The sequence below is a fragment of the Pogoniulus pusillus genome, chromosome 10 (assembly GCF_015220805.1).
Source record: "Pogoniulus pusillus isolate bPogPus1 chromosome 10, bPogPus1.pri, whole genome shotgun sequence".
NCBI classification, from domain to species: Eukaryota; Metazoa; Chordata; class Aves; order Piciformes; family Lybiidae; genus Pogoniulus; species Pogoniulus pusillus.
This window is the reverse complement of record NC_087273.1, coordinates 39,052,756-39,077,544: the sequence shown is the minus strand read 5'-3', so window position 1 is coordinate 39,077,544 and position 24,789 is coordinate 39,052,756. Positions and strand designations below refer to the sequence as shown.

At 46.6% G+C, this 24,789-nt stretch overlaps 1 protein-coding gene across 1 annotated transcript in view; it reads right to left on the bottom strand.

Moving 5' to 3' along the window:
* Window positions 1-12,773: 12,773 nt before the first annotated feature.
* CCDC102B (coiled-coil domain containing 102B) overlaps window positions 12,774-24,789 on the bottom strand; it is a 58,866-nt gene continuing 46,850 nt past the window's right edge. The window contains exon 6 of the mRNA XM_064150428.1: window positions 12,774-13,151. Coding sequence (XP_064006498.1) covers window positions 13,062-13,151 — 90 coding nt within the window. The 3' untranslated portion in view covers window positions 12,774-13,061. The remainder of the gene's footprint in view (window positions 13,152-24,789) is intronic.

Sequence of the window (24,789 nt, the reverse complement as noted above, 5' to 3'; positions counted from 1 at the left end):
CACCAGCTGTGTGAAAAGGAATAATTCAGAGGAGAAGGGGAAAAAAATAACCCAACAGAACAAAATCAACCTCAATTTCTTCAAGGGATGGAATAAACCACCCAAGGCAGTGGATAGGAAGGGCAAAGCTCAACTTTGTCTCAATAGTGGAAGCTCAGCAGTTCTTGCAGGGAAGTTGGTGAGGGCAGCAGATCAAGGGACTTTGTCTGCTTGCATCTGCATCAGCCCTTCAGAGTCTGTTAGTTCTGTTCAGGTTAGTTGCAGAGGCTGATTGACAACATAATGAATCCCTTCTAGCTCTGCTGATACAGTTTGGGGCCCCTTGGGGCTGTGTGTCAGTGCAGTGCATGTCAGGAGTGGCTGCAAAGCTCTTCCTTGGTTCCTCTTGCACTGTGTTCCTTCTTTCAGCCTAAAGCTCCACTTAAAACTTGCCAACTGGGAGCAGCAACCTGGGTTTGGGTGCAAACAAGAGCAGCAGTGAAGTGGAAGAGACAGAGAGAGGAAAGAGAGTAAGAGACAATATGTTAGATCTATTGGCTGGGTTGGAGGGGACCTTGAGGATCATCTGATTCCAACCCCTCTGCCATGGGCAGGGACTTATCCCACTGGAACAGGTCACTCAAGGACTGATCCAAGCTGGCCTTAGACACTTCCAGGGAGGTTGTGGAGGACAGAAGCACAGAATGTGATCAAAGATCACATTCTGTGCTTCTGTCCTCCACAACCACCCTGGAAAATCTATGCCAGTGTCTCACCACCCCCAACCTGTGCCAGTGTCTCAGCACCCTCAACCTGTGCCAGTCTCTCACCACCCTCCCTGCAAAGAACTTTGTCCTCATCTCCAGTCTAAATCTGCCCTCCTCAGGCTTGTTTAGTAATAAGTCTGCATAGAATAGATTGCAGAAACTATAGGGAGGGAGGGTGAGAGAGGAAGAGGGAGAGAGAGTGGGGGAGAGGGAAAAGGAAAGGGAGATGGAGGAGGAGGAGGAGGGGAAGAGGGAGTGGGAGAGAGAGAAGGAAAGGGAGAAGGAAGAGGAGAAGGAGGGGAAGAGGGAGTGGGAGAGAGAGAAGGAAAGGGAGAAGGAGGAGGAGGAGGGGAAGAGGGAGTGGGAGAGAGAGAGGGAAAGGGAGGAGGGGAAGAGGGAGTGGGAGAGAGAGAAGGAAAGGGAGAAGGAGGGGAAGAGGGAGTGGGAGAGAGAGAAGGAAAGGGAGAAGGAGGGGAAGAGGGAGTGGGAGAGAGAGAAGGAGAGGGAATGGGAAAATCATGGAATCATAGAATCAAGCAGGTTGGAAGAGTGGTGGAGTCACCATCTCTGGAGGTGTTCTTGCCAAGCCTGGCTGGGGCACTTAGTGCCATGGTCTGGTTGGTTGGGCGGGCAGGGCTGGGCTGGGTGCTAGGCTGGGCTGGAGGAGCACTATCACTACCACTATCATCAAGCAGATCTCTTCCAACCTGTTGGATTCTATGATTCTATGACTTCCAGGGATGAGGCTTCCACCACTTTCCTCTGGGCAACCCCTTCCAAGCTCTCACCACCCTCACAATGAAGAACTTCTTCCTAATGTCTGATCTAAATCTCCCCTCCTCAAACTTGGATCCATTCCCCCCTAGTCCTATCACCACCTGACAGCCTAAAAAGTCCCTCCCCAGCAGGAGGAAGAACACAAGGCCTGGCTGATTGCAGAGAGGAGCTGATAAGATTTATACTTTATGTACAGAGCAATAATGTATAGAAGCAAGAGCTGAGAGCAAGCTAAGAAGTTGTAAGTGCCAACCCCAGTAAATCATCACAGCCCATGATAAAAAACCCCACACTGATTGTTTTATTCCCCACTGTGCTTTTGTTCCTGGCTGCAGTGCTGGCTGCTGAGGCAGTTTGTTTTGCAGAGGATGGCTTAGCAATGATTTGATTGCTGCGTGCCCTGATGTGCAGGGTGTCTTAATGCTTGCTGGCAGCCAAAGGAGAACTTGGGTTTAGTTTTCTATCCATCACATCTACCATGGCATCCTTGTGCAGCAGTACATGAGGAGGAGGAATTTCACAGAGTGGGGGGAAGCATCTGAGAGCTGTTTACTGGGGTAGAGAAGGAGCTGGAGTTGTTTAGGCAGAGAGGAGAACTCATTGCTCTCTGCAGCTCTCTGAGTGGAGACTGGAACAAGGTGAAGTTGGGCTCTGCTGCCAGGCAGCCAGCAGCAGAAGAAGGGGACACAGCCTCAAGCTGTGCCAGGGCAGGTCTAGGCTGGATGTGAGGAGGAAGTTATTGGCAGAGAGAGTGATTGGCACTGGAATGGGCTGCCCAGGGAGGTGGTGGAGTGGCTGTGGCTGGAGGTGTTCTTGCCAAGCCTGGCTGGGGCACTGAGTGCCATGGTCTGGTTGGTTGGGCAGGGCTGGGTGCTAGGTTGGGCTGGCTGAGCTTGGAGCTCTCTGCCAGCCTGCTTGATTCTGTGATTCTAGATTCTATGTATGGATGGATAGATGGATGGATGGATGGATGGGTAGATAGATGAATGGATAGATAGAAGGTTGGATAGATAGATAGGTAGATGGATACATAGATAGATGGATGTATAGATGGATGGATGGACAGATAGGTAGATAGATAGATAGATGGATGGAGAGATAGATAGATAGATAGATAGATAGATAGATAGATAGATAGATAGATAGATAGATAGATAGATAGACAGACAGACAAATAGATGGATGGATGGATGGATGGATGGATGGATGGATGGATGGATGGATGGATGGATGGATGGATGGATAAAAACTGGCTGGGGCACTTAGTGCCATGGTCTAGCTGACTGGATAGGGCTGGGTGCTAGGTTGGACTGGATGAGCTTGGAGCTCTCTTCCAACCTGCTTGATTCTATGATTCTGTAGGTGGATGGATGGATAGATAAATGAAACATAGATAGATAGATAGATAGATAGATAGATAGATAGATAGATAGCTCAATGGATAGATAGGTCAATAGGTAGATAGATAATGAGATGGCTAGATAGATAGATAGATAGATCAATAGATAGATCAATAGGTAGGTAGGTAGATAGATAATGAGATGGATAGATAGATCAATAGATTAGTAGATAGATAATGAGATAGATAGATAGATAGATAGATAGATAGATAGATAGATAGATCGATCAATTGATAGGTCAATAGGTAGGTAGGTAGATAGATAATGAGATGGATAGATAGATAGATAGATCAATAGGTTAGTAGATAGATAATGAGATAGATAGATAGATAGATAGATAGATAGATAGATAGATAGATAGATAGATAGATCAATTGATAGGTCAATAGGTAGGTAGATAATGAGAGGGATAGATAGATAGATAGATAGATAGATAGATAGATAGATAGATAGATAGATAGATAGATAGATAGATTAGTAGGCAGGTAGGTAGGTAAGTAGGTGAGATATCAAATGAGGGGTCTGGGAGCAGAAACACTAAGCAGAGCAAAGGATGCATGACACAATATATTGCACTCAAGTAACTTTTGGCAGCCCACTGGCCAGATGAGCTCTTGCTATAAATTGGCAGTGATCTTCCACTGGCACAGGAATCTCATCTCCCAGAGGAGTGCCCCAGCCACCAGACAGCAGCTGCTCTGAGGATGAAGCAAAGGAGAGGAGGAAAAGCTGTGCTTGTTATGCTATGTGACATATTTTCTCTCAATTATATCACCCCAACTGCTCCTGAGGAGGAGGATGAATCATCTCAGAACAAGTGTACATATTTAGCCTTAACATTTCTCCCAGAGCAAACAGGCCAAAGGGTTCAAGATGTGCCCACACAATTAAGAGCTGGCATTTACTATGGCTTTACTTCCAAGGCACTGAGGTATCTGGAAGAGCTTTCTGTAGCCCCTCTGTGAAGTGGTGTCATTCTTTCAGGGTCAAGAGAGGAGCCCATGAGTGGGAAACACAGGGCTGTGTTTCTGATGCCATCATTATTGTTAGACCTTAAATTAGCTCTGCCTCCCTGGTGACATTTAAATGTCAACTGTTTCTATAGGATGCAGCTATCAACAAACTGGAGATCCAGGAGGAAATGTTTGCAGGGCAGACTAAGATGAATTACAGATTTCATAGAGTCACAGAATGGCCTGGATTGGAAGGGACCTTAAAGATCATCTAGTTTCAATCCCCCTGCCATAGAATCACAGAACCAAGCAGGCTGGCAGAGAGCTCCAAGCTCACCCAGCCCAACCTAGCACCCAGCCCTGCCCAACCAACCAGACCATGGCACTAAGTGCCCCAGCCAGGCTTGGCTGCAACACCTCCAGCCACAGCTACTCCACCACCTCCCTGGGCAGCATGGACACCTTCCACTAGCCCAGGTTGCTCAAGGCTTCATCCAACCTGGCCTTGGACACTTCCAGAGAGGAGACATTTACAACCTCCCTGGGCAACCTGTTCCAGTGTCTCACCACACTCACTGTCAAGAATTTCTTCCTCATCTCCAGGCTCATTCCACCCTCCTCAAGCTTCAATCCATTCCCTCTCATCCTGTTCTGCCCACAATCCACACTTCTGAAAGGGCTGTGGTTAGTAGGTCGAGAGAGGTTCTCTTTCCCCTCTACTCTGCCCTGGTGAGGCTGCATCTGAAGTATAGTGTCCAGTTCTGGGCCACCCAGTTCAAGAAGGACAGGGAGCTAGCTTGCTTGCTTGCTTCCTTCCTCCCTTCCTTCCTACCTTCTCTTCTTTCCTTCCTTTCCTTTCTTTCCTTCTCTTCCTTCTCTTCCTTCCTTCTCTTCTTTCCTTCCTTTCCTTCTCTTCCTTCCTTCTCTCCTTTCCTTTCCTTTCCTTTCCTTTCCTTTCCTTTCCTTTCCTTTCCTTTCCTTTCCTTTCCTTTCCTTTCCTTTCCTTTCCTTTCCTTTCCTTTCCTTTCCTTTCCTTTCCTTTCCTTTCCTTTCCTTTCCTTTCCTTTCCTTTCCTTTCCTTTCCTCTCCTCTCCTCTCCTCTCCTCTCCTCTCCTCTCCTCTCCTCTCCTCTCCTCTCCTCTCCTCTCCTCTCCTCTCCTCTCCTCTCCTCTCCTCTCCTCTCCTCTCCTCTCCTCTCCTCTCCTCTCCTCTCCTCTCCTCTCCTCTCCTCTCCTCTCCTCTCCTCTCCTCTCCTCTCCTCTCCTCTCCTCTCCTCTCCTCTCCTCTCCTCTCCTCTCCTCTCCTCTCCTCTCCTCTCCTCTCCTCTCCTCTCCTCTCCTCTCCTCTCCTCTCCTCTCCTCTCCTCTCCTCTCCTCTCCTCTCCTCTCCTCTCCTCTCCTCTCCTCTCCTCTCCTCTCCTCTCCTCTCCTCTCCTCTCCTCTCCTCTCCTCTCCTCTCCTCTCCTCTCCTCTCCTCTCCTCTCCTCTCCTCTCCTCTCCTCCCTTCCTCTCTTCCCCCCCTTTCTTCCCTTCCTTCCTTTCCTTCCCTTCCTTCCTTTCCTTTCCTTTCTTCCTCCTTTCCTTCCTTCCCTTCATTCCTTCCCTTCCTTCCCTTCCTTCCCTTCCCTCTCTCCCTCCCTTCTTCCCTCTCTTTCTCTCTCCCTCCCATCTTCCATCTCTTTCTCTCTCTCCCCCTCCTTCTCTCTTTCTCTCTATCTCTTTCTGTCTCATGTTTTCTCTTTATCTTTCTCTCTTCCACACTTCTTTCTCTCTGCCTCTCTTTCTCAGCACTATGAAATCTGGGTGACAGCACTGACACACCTGAGGCAGAGCCACACACTGCTCAGGGTCAGTGTCTCTAGCCAAGCTTTGCTGGGCTACTCCTGGCTGCCTGCAGCTGGGGGTAGGGCAATCTGCCCACTGTCCTGAATGGCTGTGCTGGTGAGAGTTGTGCCTCGTTATGCAAATGCAAGGGCAAGAAAACGAGTGGCTGGGAAAGAAATCCCCTGGCTGAGCTCTAAGGGTGAGTCAGGTAAAAAGGTAGCAGCATTCCTGACTTCTGGCTCGCTGGATCAGTCCCAGTTTGTGAAGCAACAGTGCTGGAATAGGAGGAATACAAATTAGAGAGAGGAGGGACAGAGCCTGCAGGAGTTTTCAGCACCTTCCCTTGCAGATGACTTTCTGCCTGCTGCAGGATGCAGGTAACATTTGTCTGCTGCACAAAGAGGTCTGGGCTTTGAAAGCAGTGCTGAGCCCTGCGAGCCTCCAGTGAAAGGGCTGCACTGGCAGCGTTAGGTGCTGGAACAGCAGTGGTTGGTGCTTGGAACATGCAACAAAGTGGTACTGACTCCATTCGTGCTTCCACTGAGGTTTTTCACCTGAGGAAAAGCACTTCAGTTGGAAAGGAGGGATTTGGGCTGCTGTCTGAACTCAGGTTGTGTTTCCCAGGTGGTGGAGTGTTCTTGCCAAGCCTGGCTGGGGCACTTAGTGCCATGGTCTGGTTGGTTGGGCAGGGCTGGGTGCTAGGTTGGGCTGGATGTGCTTGGAGCTCTCTGCCACCCTGAGTGATCCTATGGTTCTATGATTTATTGTGGCTATAAATATGACAGGAGGGGTCAAAGTGTACCATGGGAGAGAGGCTTTTCTGATCCTTTGCTTGTGTCTCCTTCAGAGCTTGTGAGATGCTTGGGTAAGGGCAACATTCACTAAGCACTCCAGATATGGGAGCTGTCCAGGGGCCCCTGCTCATCTCAGATCAAATTGTCTGGTCATTACTGCTAGAATGATGTCAAACCTGCTAAACATGATGAAATGATGGGATGGAGGATGTGAATAATTGTGTTGCCTTCCTCTGTATGAGATGTTCCTGACATCTGTGCCAAACTGTCACCGAAGAAGTCTACCCAGAGCAGTGATCATTAATGACTGTGATTCAGCAGGAAGCTGCCTGTCACTTAGACTGCAGGGAAATTCTGGCTCTGACAGATTTTCCCCTGCTCTGTTTGCTTCTTTCAGCATCAGAATGGAGAGCAAAGCTCATAATGTCTCCTTGGACACATCAGCAAGCTAGACAAGAGACCCTTCTAGGTAATTCTAGGGGAACACTCTGGTGTCTGCTCTAGAAGGGCACCTCATATTATAAATGATAGTATCAGGGTTGGAAGGGACCTCAAGGATCATCCAATTCCAACCCCCCTGCCATGGGCAGGGACACCTCACACTAGATCAGGCTATCCAGAGCCTCATCCAGCCTGGCCTTAAGCATCTCCAGGGATGAGGCTGCCACCACCTCCCTGGGCAAACCCTTCCAGGCTCTCACCACTCTCAGGCTGAACAATTTCTTCCTCACCTCCAGTCTGAATCTCCCCATTTCTGGCTTTGTTCTATTTCCCCCTGTCCTATCACTACCTGACTGCCTAAAAAGTCCCTCCCCAGCTCTCTTGTAGGCCTCCTTAAGATACTGAATCCGAGTTGATGTCTTCCCTTTTGTCACTTGCACAAATTGCAGTTGTGATTACACTGCCAGGAGCTGTTAATCACAACAACTCATTGTTAATTCCTTGCTCTTTTCTTGCTGGGACTGTTGTGCTGTGCCACACTGCCCAGGGATGCTCCCACACTGGATGCCTGCACATTTCCAGCTCACAAGCCCTTTGTTGTGAGACAGAGCAAGTGGGGAAGGAAGAGGATGGAGCTCAGGAGAAGGAGAGGTGTGTATGTGTGACACAGCACCCATGGGATCCCAATCCTGATATTAATTACTACAACTAATTATTATTTCCCTTGGTTTTTGTTTGTTGTTGGTTTTTTTTGCTAGGGCTGTTGTGCTGTGCCACAATCCACAGAGATATTGTCACAGTTGGTGCCTGTACAGTCCCAGCTCTCAGGCCATTTGTTGTAAGACAGAGCAAGAGGATGGAGCTCAGGAGAAGCAGAGGTGTGTATGTGTGACAGAGCATCCATGGGATCCCAATCTTGGTGTTAATGACCACAATTAATTATCATTTCCCTTGTTTTTTGTCCTGGGGCTGCTGTGCTGTGCCACACTGCACAGGGATGCTCTCACACTTGGCACCTGCACAGTCTCAGGTCAGAAGCCATTTGCTGTAAGGTAAAGCAAGAGGTTGGAACTCAGGAGAAACAGAGGTAGGTGCCATGGTGTGGTTGATTGGACAGGGCTGGGTGCTAGGTTGGACTGCATGAGCTTGGAGGTCTCTTCCAACCTGTTTGATTCTATGATTCAGTGGTGGCCTCCTGCAGTCTGCAAGGTGTTAAACCAAGGAGTGAGCTGACAGAGGCTGCCCATGGTGGCCTCCTGCAGTCTGCAAGGTGTTAAACCAAGGAGTGAGCTGACAGAGGCTGCCCATGGTGGCCTCCTGCAGTGCCTACAAGGTATTTCCTGAATATGCACTGGAGTGTCTGCAGAAAAGGAGCTCTCATTATTGCCTCTCTCTCAGGGATGATCATTCTGACAGTGAAGCCTTCCCATCAGTTTAATCATATTTAATTCATGGAGCAGAGGCAGTTGGATAGTGCAGTGCCTCCTGCTTCCTGCCTTGAAAATGCAATCCTCCTTGGTTGGGATATTCATAGAAGAGGTCATTGAGAGGGCAGAGGAGGGAGCATTAAGTTCTGACTTAAGAAGCAAGTTTCAAAGCACTCTCCTATGCTCCTGCCAAAAGTGAGGAAGGAATATCAATACCTCTCCTATGGTCTTGGGAGTTAAAAGAGAGTTATGGTACCAAAGCCTCATGTAAATCAGGCTTCATGCACATTACTGGGGTGGAGAAAAACTGGATTAGTGCAGCTGAAGCTATGTCCCACAAATGAATGCAGCATGTGAAGCACAAATCAATTTTCCATCTCCTCTTAAATCCTAGGAGCTGGAGAGCATCTCTGAGATCAATCTAGGATCAGCTCCTTTGCCCTGGAGAGCCCTGATTTCCTACCAGGGCAACACTGAGCTTTAACAGAAGGTGAAAGGGATATAAACCTGCCCTCCTGCCTGATCTATGGGGCTACCATGGAACAGAGCTGATAGCAGTGCAGAATGGCTGGCAGCTTCCACCTGTCCTGCTTTCAGCAAGGGCCCAGTGGAGCCTTGGCCAGGAGCATGCTTCCAGCTGCTGCTGTGGCCCCAGCCTGGGGAAGGCAAATGCAGCAGCTCTGAAGGGAAGGGACTGTAGGCACCTGTCTGGAGTGATGCCAACCCCCTTGGCATTGAGGATGCTCCCAGCTGCTGCTGTGGCCCCAGCCTGGGGAAGGCAAATGCAGCAGCTCTGAAGGGAAGGGACTGTAGGCACCTGTCTGGAGTGATGCCAACCCCCTTGGCATTGAGGATGCTCCCAGCTGCTGCTGTGGCCCCAGCCTGGGGAAGGCAAATGCAGCTCTGAAGGGAAGGGACTGTAGGCACCTGTCTGGAGTGATGCCAACCCCCTTGGCATTGAGGATGCTCCCAGCTGCTGCTGTGGCCCCAGCCTGGGGAAGGCAAATGCAGCTCTGAAGGGAAGGGACTGTAGGCACCTGTCTGGAGTGATGCCAACCCCCTTGGCCTCAAAGCCTCTGTGCCAGTGGATCCTTGGTCTGTCCTATTTAGGGAGCTGTTACTTTCTCACTGCTTGTGAGCCACTGAGGGAGTGGAGGTGGTGGAGCCACCATCCCTGGAGATGTTGTAGACTGGATGAGGCACTTAGTGCCAAGGTCTAGCTGACTGGATGGGACTGGGTGCTAGGTTGGACTGGATGAGTTTGGGCATCTCTTCCAACCTGGCTAATTCTATGGTTCTATGATCCTCTGGTAACTGAAAAACACTGTGCAGGACACCAAAGCTGCATCCTCACCATGGGGCAGCAAATAAACACTTCACCTCCAGAAAACTAGCTTCAGGCTGGAAGCCATGCTTGAAAATGTAGAGCTCCTGTGCTCAGGAAAGTAGGTTTGCAGGCTCCCTTCCCCTTCAGAAGGTCATAGAATCACAGAATCATAGACTCAAGCAGGTTGGCAGAGAGCTCCAAGCTCATCCAGCCCAACCTAGCACCCAGCCCTGCCCAACCAACCAGACCATGGCACTAAGTGCCCCAGCCAGGCTTGGCAAGAACACCTCCAGCCACGGCCACTCCACCACCTCCCTGGGCAGCCCATTCCAGTGCCAATCACTCTCTCTGCCAGCAACTTCCTCCTCACATCCAGCCTAGACCTGCCCTGGCACAGCTTGAGGCTGTGTCCCCTTCTGCTGCTGCTGGCTGCCTGGCAGCAGAGCCCAACCCTACCTGGCTACAGCCTCCCTGCAGGCAGCTGCAGGCAGCAATGAGCTCTGCCCTGAGCCTCCTCTCCTATCCCCACGGGTTTTGAGGAAGGCACAGGTGATGATGTAGCAGTGGGAGTGTGGCTGTGTCTGGACTGGTGTTTGAGAGGAACTAAACCCAAGAAAGCTTTGCTTAGCCACCCATATTTTCTCCAAAGTCAGCACTATTTGCCTTGCACTGCAGATCTTTGTGTTTCCTTGGCCACCTCCCAGAGCCTGACAGGCCATAGCAATTTTTTTTTTGGGGGGGGGCTATGATGGCTGGGCCCAAGTTATTAATCTTTACAAGATATAGGCTTGGCAACTCTTTGTTGACTGGGAATGAAAGCATGAAGGAAAGTAAGGAAGTTTCTTCAGGGATCACTGGCACTGTCTCTGCAGGTTGATACAGATAAGAAGAGGAGGCTCAGGGCAGAGCTCATTGCTGCCTGCAGCTGCCTGCAAGGAGGCTGTAGCCAGGGGGGGGTGGGCTCTGCTGCCAGGCAGCCAGCAGCAGCAGAAGGGGACACAGTCTCAAGCTGTGCCAGGGCAGGTCTAGGCTGGATGTGATGAGGAAGTTCCTGGCAGAGAGAGTGATTGGCATTGGAATGGGCTGCCCAGGGAGGTGGTGGAGTGGCTGTGGCTGGAGGTGTTGTTGCCAAGCCTGGCTGGGGCACTTAGTGCCATGGTCTGGTTGGTTGGGCAGGGCTGGGTGCTAGGTTGGGCTGGCTGAGCTTGGAGCTCTCTGCCAACCTGCTGGATTCTGTGACTCTATGATAAGGAGCAGCTGAGGAAGATGGGGGGAGAGAGACCTCATTTCTCTCTCCAACTACCTGAAAGGAGGTGGTGGTGAGCCAGGGGCTGGTCTCTCTATTATCAGATAATAAGATGAGACCTACTTGATTCTGTGACTCTAAGATGATCCTTAAGGTCCTTTCCAACCCAAACCATTCACTTTTTATTCTGTCAGTTTATTTTCCACAAGCTTGGAGATACAGAGAGAAAGACAAAGAAACACAGGATAAAGGCTCCCCCAATCACTCCACTTCATTTTTAGGCACAGAGGTTTCTGTGGCACCAAGCAAGACCCAGGAGCTTAAAGAGCTTTTGCACCACTGCTGCAAGTTCAGAGCTTTATCTCCAACCCAGCCTTCTTTTCCACTCTCTTGTCAGGGAGGAAGGAGCAAGGGCTTGTTTCTAAAGCTGATGCAAGCCACAGCAGCTTTCATTTGCAAGCTGTCCTCTGGCATTGCTCTATTTTCAGGCACACCTTTGGCTGCTGCAGAGCTTGAAAATCAATAATTATGCACTTTCTGCTTCTGCTGTGCACAGTGACAGTCCCAATCCAGCTGTGGCTTGGCCTGAAGATGCTGGCATGGGCAAAGCAGAGGGAGTTTGAAGAGAGAAGCCTGCATGTCACTTGACAATGCATGGAACAAAGGCAGGGTTCTGTTTGTTTGCTATAGAACACTGACCCCAAAAAACAGCTGAGAGAGGGGAAAATGCTTGGGTTAAAGAAAGGAAAACAGAGAAGAAGAAAAACAAAAGATTATCATGAATCTTATTTCATTGTCAGTTCCTCTCAGTTTTAAAAGAGAGAGTGATGTGCCCTTGGAATGGGCTGCAGAGGGAGGTGGTGGAGTCACCCTCCACAGAGATCATAGAGTGATAGACTCATAGAATCCAGCAGGTTGGCAGAGAGCTCCAAGCTCCTCCAGCCCAGCCTAGCACCCAGCCCTGCCCAACCAACCAGACCATGGCACTCAGTGCCCCAGCCAGGCTTGGCAAGAACACCTCCAGCCACAGCCACTCCACCACCTCCCTGGGCAGCCCATTCCAGTGCCAATCACTCTCTCTGCCAGGAACTTCCTAACAACATCCAGCCTAGACCTGCCCTGGCACAGCTCCAGGCTGTGTCCCCTTCTTCTGCTGCTGGCTGCCTGGCAGCAGAGCCCAACCCCACCTGGCTACAGCCTCCCTGCAGGTAATTGTGGACAGCAATGAGGGCTTGGGACAGGCTGCCAGGGATGTGGTGGAGTCACCACCCCTAGAGGTGTTCAGGAAGCTGCAGCTGTGGTGGTTAAGCAGAGAGTTTAGTAGTCCTGGGACTTGGGTTAGGGTTGGGCTTGATGATTAAGCAGAATGTGTCCAGCAGAGCCAGGGAGGTTCTCCTGCCCCTCTGCTCTGCCCTGCTGAGACCTCATCTTGAGCACTGCCTTCAGTTTGGGGCTCCCCAGTTGCAGAGGGACAGGGATCTGCTGGAGAGGGTCCAGCAAAGAGCTGTGAGGATGATGAGGGGACTGGAGCAGTGCCTGGTGAGGAGAGGCTGAGGGCCCTGGGGCTGCTCAGTCTGCAGAAGAGAAGACTGAGAGGGGATTGAATCAATGTCTGTAACTCTCTGAGGGCTGGGGGTGAGGAGGGGGGGACAGGCTCTGCTCACTGCTCCCTGGGACAGAACAAGCAGCAATGGATGGAAGCTGCAGCACAGCAGGTTCCAGCTCAGCACAAGGGGAACTTCTTGCCTGTAAGGGTCCCAGAGCCCTGGCACAGGCTGCCCAGAGAGGTTGTGGAGTCTCCTTCTGTGGAGCCTTTCCAGGCCTGTCTGGATGTGTTCCTGTGTGCCCTGAGCTGGGTTGGATGGTCCTGCTCTGGCAGGGGGTTGGACTGGATGATCTCTCTGGGTCCCTTCCAACCCCTGGCATCCTGTGAGCTGTGATCTTACAGGCCTTTTCCAGCCTTTATGTTTCTGTGATTCTCTGTCTCTGTGATGATCTCATCTACATCTGGCAGGCACTGCTCAGTTACATTTCCCTGCAGGTCTTCAGGAAGGCTCTGAGTTCTTTGTCTCTCCTCTTCACAGTTGGCTTTGCTGCTTCAGGCTTGTTTGATGCTCTCCAGCATCTTCACTCCTTATCTCCATGGACTCTCCAGCAGCATGCAAAGAGCTTTGTCTGCTCCCATATCCTGAGTTGACTTTCTTCAACCTCTTTACCCTGTAATGAAATTGTTACAATGAATATCACCATGACACTGAGGAGGAAAAACAACCACAACAACAGCAAGAGACTACTGGAAGCTTAAAATGCCTGCAGACCAAATTTCTTCTCATGGAAATAAGTTGCAGCAGGAGAGAGTAGAAGTTGGATGAGAAAAGAATCTTTGGGTGTTGTTAACTTGAAAGTATCCATGGGGCACTTGTTCAGCAATAAAGGAGGGAGGGGGGGAAAAGGGATGGGATTTGAGAGCAGTGATGTGGAATTGGTTTTCACAGGGAGCAGCAGGTCACACTTGCATCACTTGGATGAGTTGGGAGCCATTAGTTATTGAGTGACACTTTGGAGCTGCTATCCAAGGTACATTTAAAGGACTCACAGATCACTCCTGAGCATTCTGAATGGAAGAAGCTCAAGTGGAGGATGCTGAAGGGAAAAAAAACCACTCAAAGATATCTCAAAGCCCTCATTTGACAGAATTCAGGCAGAATGTCTTCAAGAGAGCTGTTGAGGTGCTGGAAGGTGTTGAGAGAAGAGCAGCAAGGCTGGGGAGGGGCTTGGAGCAGAGCCCTGTGAGGAGAGGCTGAGGGAGCTGGGGGGGTGCAGCCTGCAGCAGAGGAGGCTCAGGGCAGAGCTCATTGCTGTCTGCAGCTGCCTGCAGGGAGGCTGTAGCCAGGTGGGGTTGGGCTCTGCTGCCAGGCAGCCAGCAGCAGAAGAAGGGGACACAGCCTGGAGCTGTGCCAGGGCAGGTCTAGGCTGGATGTTGTTAGGAAGTTGCTGGCAGAGAGAGTGATTGGCATTGGAATGGGCTGCCCAGGGAGGTGGTGGAGTGTCTGTGGCTGGAGGTGTTCTTGCCAAGCCTGGCTGGGGCACTGAGTGCCATGGTCTGGTTGGTTGGGCAGGGCTGGGTGCTAGGTTGGGCTGGGTGAGCTTGGAGCTCTCTGCCAGCCTGCTTGACTCTATGATAAGGAGCAGCTGAGGAAACTGGGGGGCAGAGAGACCTCATTTCTCCCTACACCTCCCTGAAAAGTTTGCTTCCATGGTTTCCATGGAAGGCTTTTGTTGCCCATGGGAATCTCTTTTTAACAGCTGAACATAAAAGAGGAGAATAAACAGTAAAAAGAATAACAGAGCACACTTGGCAGAGGCTCATTTCCCCTTTCCTTTTTTGTACATGAGGAGCCAGTTTCTCCTGCAATATTTTCACCTCCATAAGCTCCAGGCCAATAAAAAGCACAATCATTTCCCTTCCCAGCAATTCCATGGTTGCCAGCTCCAATATAGCTCCATTTGCCTTTGCAGAGCTCTTCACTTTGAGCAGTTGCTCCACATGCATCTTCATTACTTGCCTCTCACTTTTTGGAGGTGGGAAAAGTGTTTCACTCTGAGTCAGACATTAACTGTCCACATCCCCCAAGCCTCTGTCCACTTCCCCTTCTCCATCCAGCTTTGCCTTGGAACTAAGTGGGCTCTCTGCAGAATCAGGTCAGGCAGGTCCTCTACAGCTTGCTACAAAGGTCTGGGTTGGAAGAGACCTTAGAGGACACCTTAGAATGATAGGATGGTTTGGGTTGGAAGAGACCTCCAAGACCATCTAGCCACAACCCTGCCATGTGCAGAGACACCTTGGAAGCATGGAATGATTCAGGCTGGAAGGGACCCCCAAGATCATCTAGTTCCAACCCTGCCATGTGCAGAGACACCTTGGAAGCATGGAATGATTCAGGCTGGAAGGGACCTCCAAGACCATCTAGTTCCAACCCTGCCATGTGCAGGGACACCTTAGAAGCATGGAATGGTTTAGGTTGGAAGGGACCTCCAAGATCATTTACTTCCAACCCTGCCTTGTGCAGGGACACCTTAGAAGCATGGAATGGTTTAGGTTGGAAGGGACCTCCAAGACCATCTAGCTCCAACCCTGCCATGTGCAGGGACACCTTAGAAGCATGGAATGGTTTAAGTTGGAAGGGACCTCCAAGACCATCTAGCTCCAACCCTGCCATGTGCAGGGACACCTTAGAAGCATGGAATGGTTTAGGTTGGAAGGGACCTCCAAGATCATTTACTTCCAACCCTGCCTTGTGCAGGGACACCTTAGAAGCATGGAATGGTTTAAGTTGGAAGTGACCTCCAAGACCATCTAGCTCCAACCCTGCCATGTGCAGGGACACCTTAGAAGCATGGAATGGTTTAAGTTGGAAGGGACCTCCAAGATCATTTACTTCCAACCCTGCCATGTGCAGGGACACCTTCCACTAGCCCAGGTTTGTTCAGGGTCTCATCCAACTTGGCTGTGAACACAGCCAGCAAGGGGACATCCACAGCCTTCCTGGGCAACCTATGCCAGTGTCTCACCACCCTCACTGGAAGGAATTTCTTCCTACTCTCCAGTCCCAATCTGCCCTGCTCAAGCTTCAATCCATTCCCTCTCATCCTGTCAATACAAGCCCTTGTCAAAAGTCCCTTCTTGCTTTCTTGTAGGCCCTTTTCAGGCACTGGAAGGCTGCTATTGGCCCCTGAAAGTGCTTCACTACACTAACACAAACTGAAAACAGAGCTCTCCTCAAAGCAAGGCAGAAACTAGGCACAGACAGCAAAGTAAACCATTTAAGAGGTTAAAAAAGAGTTGAAATGGGAAAAAAAAGCTGTGCTGCAGCATGATTCAATGCTATGCCTCCTTCTGCACTGAAACCTCTGCGACTTCTGGGAGGCACTGGATTGTTCTGCCAGGCACCAGGTTCTGCCTCAGACACAAACAGAACCACAGGATGCCAGGGGCTGGAAGGGACCTCCAAAGCTCAGCCAGTCCAACCCCTGCCAGAGCAGGAGCACCCAGTGCAGATCACACAGGAGCACAGCCAGGCAGGGGTTGAATATTTCCAGAGAGGGAGATATCCACAATCCCCCTGGGCAGCCTCTGCCAGGGCTCTGGCACCCTCACAGGGAGAAAAATTCTCCTTGTGTTTAAATGAAGCTTCTTCTGCCTCAGCTGCCACCCAGTGCCCCTTGTGCTGGTACTGGACATCCCCCAGCAGAGCCTGGCTGCAGCCTGCTGCCACTCACCTGCACACATTGATCACCACTGCTGAGGTCACCTCTCAGCTCCTCCTCTGCCAGCAGCACAGCCCCAGCTGCCTCAGGCTCTGCTCCTAAGAGAGCTGTGCCATTCCCTTCAGCATCATAGAATCATAGAATCAGGCAGGCTGGCAGAGAGCTCCAAGCTCCTCCAGGCCAACCTAGCACCCAGCCCTGCCCAACCAACCAGACCATGGCACTAAGTGCCCCAGCCAGGCTTGGCTTCAACACCTCCAGGGATAGTGACTCCACCACCTCCCTGGGCAGCCCATTCCAGTGCCAATCACTCACTCTGCCAACAACTTCCTCATCACATCCTCCCCTGGCACAGCTTCAGGCCATGTCCCCTTGCTGGGCTGGATTCTGTGCCTCTCTTGAACTGGGGGGCCTCAGACCTGGACACAGCACTCCAGATGTGGCCTCAGCAGGGCAGAGTAGAGAGGCAGGAGAACCTCTCTCCACAGCCCTTCTAATGCACCCCACAATGGCATTGCCCTTCCTGGCCCCCAGAGCACACTGCTGGCTCCTGCTGACCCTCCCACCCACCAGGACCCCCAAATCCTTTTCTCCTTTGCTGCCTCCCAACAGCTCAGTCCCCAACCTATACTGATACCTTTGTCCACCTTTGATATCATTAAGGTCTGTGACCTCTCAGACAGTCTGGGGTGAAAACAAAGGCTGTGCCTCACTGCTGTGCAGTGAGTGTGAGCCCTGCAACACTGCCAGAGTTCCTTGGAGAGCTGGCAGGGCTGAGCAGCAGACTGAGAATGTTCAGCTTGCAATTACTTACTCTGCTCCCAGCCTCACATTCCTACAGGGTAGTGCCAGTGCCTACTATCTCACAAGCTGTTAAACATAGCATGCAGCTAGAGAGTTATCTGCCTGGGAGCTTGAACCTTGGTTTCACATATCACAAAGCACTCATCTCCAGCTCTGTGGTTCACAAGGTTTTGGCTGCTGCAAGCATGGGGGGGGGCTGCAGTGAAAAGCAACACATGGTGATGGCAATCTGGTGACGTGAAGGGTTCATTATCTTAGGGCTTGCTATGGCTGATAAAGTAGTACAGTGCTCTCAGGGCTAGCAACATTATCTTAGGTATGTAAACAGTGAGGGGAGAGCACTGAGCCCTAAATGGCAGGAAAGCAGGCAGAGGGTAAGGCAAAGAGAAAAGCAGGCAGAGAGTAAAGCAAAGAGAATAGCAAAGAGTAAAGCAAAGACAAAATCAGGCAGAGAGCAAAGCAGAGAGAAAAGCAGGCAGAGAGGAAAGCAAAGAGGAAAGCAAAGAGTAAAGCAAAGAGAAAAGCAGGCAGAGAGGAAAGCAAAGAGGAAAGCAAAGAGTAAAGCAAAGAGAAAAGCAGGCAGAGAGGAAAGCAAAGAGAAAAGCAGGCAGAGAGGAAAGCAAAGAGGAAAGCAAAGAGAAAAGCAGGCAAAGAGTAAAGCAAAGAGAAAAGCAGGCAGAGAGGAAAGCAAAGAGGAAAGCAAAGAGTAAAGCAAAGAGAAAAGCAGGCAGAGAGGAAAGCAAAGAGGAAAGCAAAGAGTAAAGCAAAGAGAAAAGCAGGCAGAGAGGAAAGCAAAGAGAAAAGCAGGCAGAGAGGAAAGCAAAGAGGAAAGCAAAGAGAAAAGCAGGCAAAGAGTAAAGCAAAGAGAAAAGCAGGCAGAGAGGAAAGCAAAGAGGAAAGCAAAGAGAAAAGCAGGCAAAGAGTAAAGCAAAGAGAAAAGCAGGCAGAGAGGAAAGCAAAGAGGAAAGCAAAGAGAAAAGCAGGCAAAGAGTAAAGCAAAGAGAAAAGCAGACAGAGAGGAAAGCAAAGAGGAAAGCAAAGAGAAAAGCAGGCAAAGAGTAAAGCAAAGAGAAAAGCAGGCAGAGAGGAAAGCAAAGAGTAAAGCAAAGAGAAAAGCAGGCAAAGAGTAAAGCAAAGAGAAAAGCAGGCAGAGAGCAAAGCAAAGAGAAAAGCAGGCAGAGAGGAAAGCAAAGAGGAAAGCAAAGAGAAAAGCAGGCAGAGAGGAAAGCAAAGAGTAAAGCAAAGAGAAAAGCAGGCAAAGAGCAAAGCAAAGAGAAAAGCAGGCAGAGAGGAAAGCAAAGAGGAAAGCAAAGAGAAAAGCAGGCAGAGAGGAAAGCAAAGAGTAAAGCAAAGAGAAAAGCAGGCAGAGAGGAAAGCAAAGAGGAAAGCAAAGAGAAAAGCAGGCAGAGAGGAAAGCAAAGAGTAAAGCAAAGAGAAAAGCAGGCAGAGAGGAAAGCAAAGGCAAAAGCAGGCAGAGAGTAAAGCAAAGAGAAAAGCAGGCAGAGAGTAAAGCAAAGAGTAAAGCAAAGAGAAAAGCAGGCAGAGAGTAAAGCAAAGGCAAAAGCAGGCAGAGAGAAAAGCAAACATAGAAGCAGGCAAAGAGTAAAGCAGACAAAGACAAACAGTAAACCACCATTAGATAAGAGTCCTTCTGTTACCCTTGTCCATACCTAAACCACCATTAGATAAGAGTCCTCTTGCTACCCTTGTCCATACCTAAACCACCATTAGATAAGAGTCCTCTTGCTACCCTTGTCCATACCTAAACCACCATTAGATAAGAGTCCTTCTGTTACCCTTGTCCATACCTAAACCACCATTAGATAAGAGTCCTTCTGTTACCCTTGTCCATACCTAAACCACCATTAGATAAGACTCTTGCTACCCTTGTCCTTATTTTGGAACAACATCTGAGTTACTCACCAATGTGTTAGAAACAACAAACTGTTACTTGCCAAATACCAGTCAGAGTTTTGGTTTCCTCTTGGACACAGCAACAGTGACAAGAATAATAACAATGACAACAGCAGCAGCAACAGCAGCAATAGAAATAATTAATATTAATAATAATAATTGAAGCCAGAGAAGAGGAGGCTCAGGGCAGAGCTCATTGCTGCCTGCAGCTGCCTGCAGGGAGGCTGTAGCCAGGTGAGGTTGGGCTCTGCTGCCAGGCAGCCAGCAGCAGAAGAAGGGGACACAGCCTCAAGCTGTGCCAGGGCAGGTCTAGGCTGGATGTTGTTAGGAAGTTCCTGGCAGAGAGAGTGATTGGCACTGGAATGGGCTGCCCAGGGAGGTGGTGGAGTCGCCGTCCCTGGAGCTGTTCAAGGCAGGACTGGACTTGGCACTTGGTGCCATGGTCTGGCCTTGAGCTCTGTGGTAAAGGGTTGGACTTGATGATCTGTGAGGTCTCTTCCAACCCTGATGATACTGTGATACTGTGACACTGTGAAGATGCAACATCCTTAGGCTCTCAGGAGACAAAAAACCTCATGTAGATGCTGGAATGAAATAGCTTTTGGTTGTAACCTCCAAGCATTTTCTTGTCCAATTGTTAATCCCATTAAGTTCTCTTTTCACTTCTGAACTCCATTCCTTCTTTTTTTACCTAACTCCATTATTTTTTTTACTTGTAAACTCCATTATTTATTTTTATTTCTTAACTCCATTAATTTTCTTTTTACTTCACTCCATGCATCATTTTTTACTTATCTCCATGCATTTTTTTCACTACTAAACTCCCCTAATTGTTTTTTACTTGCTAATTCCATTCATTTTTCATTTTACTTCTTAAGTCCATCCATTAGTTTTAATTTAACTCCATTTTTTTTTGCTTGTAAACTCCATTATTTATTTTTATTTGTTAATTCCATTAATTTTTCTTTCTACTTAACTCCATTCATTATTTTTTTACCTAACTCCATGCAATTTTTTTGCCTGTAAACTCCATTATTTATTTTTACTTGTTAATTCCATTAATTTTTCTTTCTACTTAACTCCATTCAATATTGTTTTACTTAACTCCATTATTTTTTTTACCTGTAAACTCCATTTTTTTGCTTGTTAATTCCATTCATTTTACCATTTAACTCCATTCATTATTTTTTTACTTAACTCCACTATTTTTTTCACTTGTAAACTCCATTATCTTTTTTTACTGCTTAATTCCATTATCTTTTCTTTTTACTTCTTAACTCCATTCATTACTTTTTCCTTAACTCCATTATTTTTTTACCTGTAAACTCCATTAATTTTTTTTCCTTGTTAATTCCATTCATTTTTCTTTTTACTTCTTAACTCCATTCAATACTTTTCACTTAATTCCACCATTTTTTAACCTGTAAACTCCATTAATTTTTTAACTTCTTAATTCCATTCATTTTTCTTTTCACTTAACTCCATTGCTTATTTTTTACTTAACTCTGTTAATTTTTTTTTCTTGTAAACCCAATTATTTTTTTTTCTTGCAAACTCCATTAATATTTTTACTTGTTAATTTCATTAAGTTTTCCTTTTACTTAATAACTCCATTCATTATTTTTTTTATTTAACTCCATTAATTATTTCTTTAACTCCATTCATTATTTCTTTACTTAACTCCACTCATTATTTCTTTATTTAACTCCATTCCTTATTTTTTTACTTAACTCCATGCAATTTTTTTACTTGTAAACTCCATTATTTGTTAATTCCATTAATTTTTCTTTTCATTTCACTCCATTCATTATATATTTACTTAGCTCCCTTTTCTTTTCACTTGTAAACTCCATTATTTATTTTTATTTCTTAATTCCATTAAGTTTTCTTTTCACTTAACTCCATTCATTCTTTTTTTACTGAAATCCATTCTTTTTTTACCTGGAAACTCCATTATTTTTTTTTCACTTGTTAATTCCATTAATTTTTCTTCTCATTTCCTAAATCCATTCTTTATTTTTTAATTAAGTCCTTTTATTTTCCACTTCTAAACCCCATTCTTTGTTTTACTTGTTAATTCCATTCTTATTTTCTTTTTACTTCTTAACTCCATTCATTATTGTTTTACTTAACTCCATTACTTTTCACTTGTTAATTCCATTAATTCTTATTTTTACCTAACTCCATTCATTATTTATTTACTTAATTTTCTTTTCACTGGTAAACTCCATCATTATTTTACTTCTTAATTCCATTAATTCTTATTTTTATCTAACTCAAATCATTCTTTTTTTACTTAACTCTATTATTTTTTCACTTGTAAATGCCATTATTATTTTTTACTTGTTAATTCCACTAATTTTCTATTTTACTTCTTAACTCCATTCATTATTTTTTACTTAACTCTATTAATTTTTTAACTTGTAAACTCCATTAATTTCTTTCACTTGTTCGTTCCATTAGTTTTTCTTTTTATTTAACTCCATTCATTAATTATTTACTTAACTCCATTATTTTTTTACTTAACTCCATTATTTTTTACTTAAGTCCATTATTTATTTACTTAACTCCATTATTTTTTTACTTAATTCCATTTTTTTATTTAACTCCATTACTTATTTACTTAATTCTATTATATTTTTACTTAATTCCATTATTTTTTTACCTAATTCCATTATTTATTTACTTAACTCCATTATTTTTTTACTTAACTTCATTATTTTTTTACTCAATTCCATTATTTTTCTACTTAATTCCATTATTTTTTTACTCAATTCCATTATTTTTTTACTTAATTCCATTTTTTTACTTAACTCCATTATTTATTTACTTAACTCCATTATTTTTTACTTAACTCCATTATTTTTCTACTCAATTCCATTATTTTTTTACTTAATTCCATTATTTATTTACTTAATTCCATTTTTTACCTAATTCCATTATTTATTTACTTAATTCCATTATTTTTTTACTCAATTCCATTATTTTTCTACTTAATTCCATTATTTTTTTACTCAATTCCATTATTTTTTTACTTAATTCCATTATTTATTTACTTAATTCCATTTTTTACCTAATTCCATTATTTATTTACCTAATTCCATTATTTTTTTACTCAATTCCATTATTTTTTTACTTAATTCCATTTTTTACCTAATTCCATTATTTTTACTTAATTCCATTATTTATTTACTTAATTCCATTATTTTTTTACTTAATTCCATTTTTTTTACCTAATTCTATTATTTATTTACTTAATTCCATTATTTTTTACTTAATTCCATTAATTTTTTATTTAATTCCTTTATTTATTTACTCAACTCCATTATTTATTTACTTAACTCCATTATTTTTTACTTAACTCCATTATTTATTTACTCAACTCCATTATTTTTTTACTTAATTCCATTATTTTTTTACTTAACTCCATTATTTTTTTACTCAATTCCATTATTTTTTTACTTAATTCCATTATTTATTTACTCAACTCCATTATTTTTTTACTTAATTCCATTATTTTTTTACTTAACTCCATTATTTTTTTACTTAACTCCATTATTTTTTACTTAATTCCATTATTTTTTTACTTAACTCCATTATTTATTTACTCAACTCCATCATTTTTTACTTAATTCTATTATTGTTTTACTTAACTCCATTATTTTTTTTACTTGTAAACTCCTTTTTTTCTTTTTACTGGTTAATTCCATTAATTTTTCTTTTTACTTAAATCCATTCATTATTTTTTTACTCAACACCCTGGAGGTGTCCAAGGCCAGGCTGGAGGAGTCCTTGAGCAACCTGTTCTAGCGAGAGGTGTCCCTGCCTATGGCTGGGGGGTTGGAGCTGGCTGAGCTTTGAGCTCCCTCCCTGGATGTGTTCAAGGGCAGCTGGGATGAGCCCAGGGAGGCTGTGGATGGCAGGATCACAGGATGTGACTGAAGGTCGATTCTATGATCCTATTCTAAACCCATTTAGCTCTGGAGCAGGCAAATCTCAACCATAATCACTTAATCAGGCAGTCTGGCAGCTTTAATACCTAAACACAGCTATTAGGGTGGAATAAAGCAAAGAACCCACAACAACCCCTGAGCCCATCCTTCTCGCTCAGCAGGCTGAGTGGTGCTACTCCTGACAGTAATTACACAGTGCTCTGCTGCATGCAGCACATAATTGGGTGTTTAGTTGAGAGCTGTAAATTACCAGCAAGGAAAAAACCACCACCAAACCAGAAACAAAGCCCCCAAACAACCAAGCCAGCAACTGTACTTTGGATTCATCCATTTTAATCATTGTTTGCAGCAAGCACTGGCAGCTCAAACTCCTTTCAAAGGGCTGGCATCAGCACTGCTTTTCCTACTCATCAAAGTTTACATTGAGAAGAAGAAAAAATGAGCCCCCCCCCCCCCAAAAAAAAATTAATATCAAATAGAGTCAGTAAAGTAATTTATGCATGCATAAGTGTCTGAAAAGTTATGGGGGGTTAATGCTCAAGGCTTGAGAATGACCTCGAGAACATGAACAGGTTCATGGGCAACAAAGAATCACAGAATCACAGAACCAGGCAGGGTGGCAGAGAGCTCCAAGCTCACCCAGCCCAGCCTAGCACCCAGCCCTGCCCAACCAACCAGACCATGGCACTCAGTGCCCCAGCCAGGCTTGGCAAGAACACCTCCAGCCACAGCCACTCCACCACCTCCCTGGGCAGCCCATTCCAGTGCCAATCACTCTCTCTGCCAGCAACTTCCTCCCAAGATCCAGCCTAGACCTGCCCTGGCACAGCTTGAGGCTGTGTCCCCTTCTTCTGCTGCTGGCTGCCTGGCAGCAGAGCCCAACCCCACCTGGCTACAGCCTCCCTGCAGGCAGCTGCAGGCAGCAATGAGCTCTGCCCTGAGCCTCCTCTGCTGCAGGCTGCACCCCCCCAGCTCCCTCAGCCTCTCCTCACAGGGCTCTGCTCCAGGCCCCTCCCCAGCTTTGTCACCCTTCTCTGTCCCTGTGCTTTGCAACCCTCAAATAATTCCCTCATGTCCAGATGTGCCCTCGTTAGAGGCTGCCATTCAAATTCTTCCTGAGATAGCTCAGCTGAAGAGCTGGGACCCAGCATTCAGGGTTGTTTGCAGAGGTGTGGATGCTTTTGAGAGGGAAATGGAACACTTAGAGCAGATCGATGCAATACTCAGGGGCATCTTTCTACCACTGGCTCCTGTTGCTCAGAGCCAGGCAAACTGAAGGAGAAAATACAACAGAAGAAGCACTCAAAGAGACAAACACAGACAAGTGAAGGTCCTTCCCTTGTCCATTTTGCTTGCAGCACTCACCCAGCCTGGCCTTAAACACCTCCAGGGAGGTTGTGGAGCACAGAAGCACAGAATGGGATTGAAGAGTGGGAGGAATGGAGCAAAGCTGGAGGTGGGGAGAGTCATCCTGGAGGTGAAGCTGTTGAGCATGAGAGTGGTGAGAGGCTGGAATGGGTTGCCCAGGGAGGTGGTTGAGGCCCCATGGCTGGAGGTGTTTGAGGCCAGGCTGGCTGAGGCTGTGTGCAGCCTGCTCTAGGGTAGGGTGTCCCTGGGCATGGCAGGGGGGTTGGAACTGGCTGCTCCTTGTGGTCCCTTCCCACCCTGACTGATTCTGTGATTCCATGATCTGAGTTCATCCAGCTGAAGCTGCCTGTCCCCATCAGCATTCAGTGAGCATGGATAACTAATGAGTAAAAATGTTCTTTCTATTAAAGATTCTTAATAAACCATAAAGGGTAGATTGGAGGGAGGAAAAAAAAAATGATAGTTGTCCAATTTTAGCATAAATAAAAGGAAAACATGAGAAAATTAAAGCCATCTAATCATCTTTTCATAGAGATAAATCCAATTGC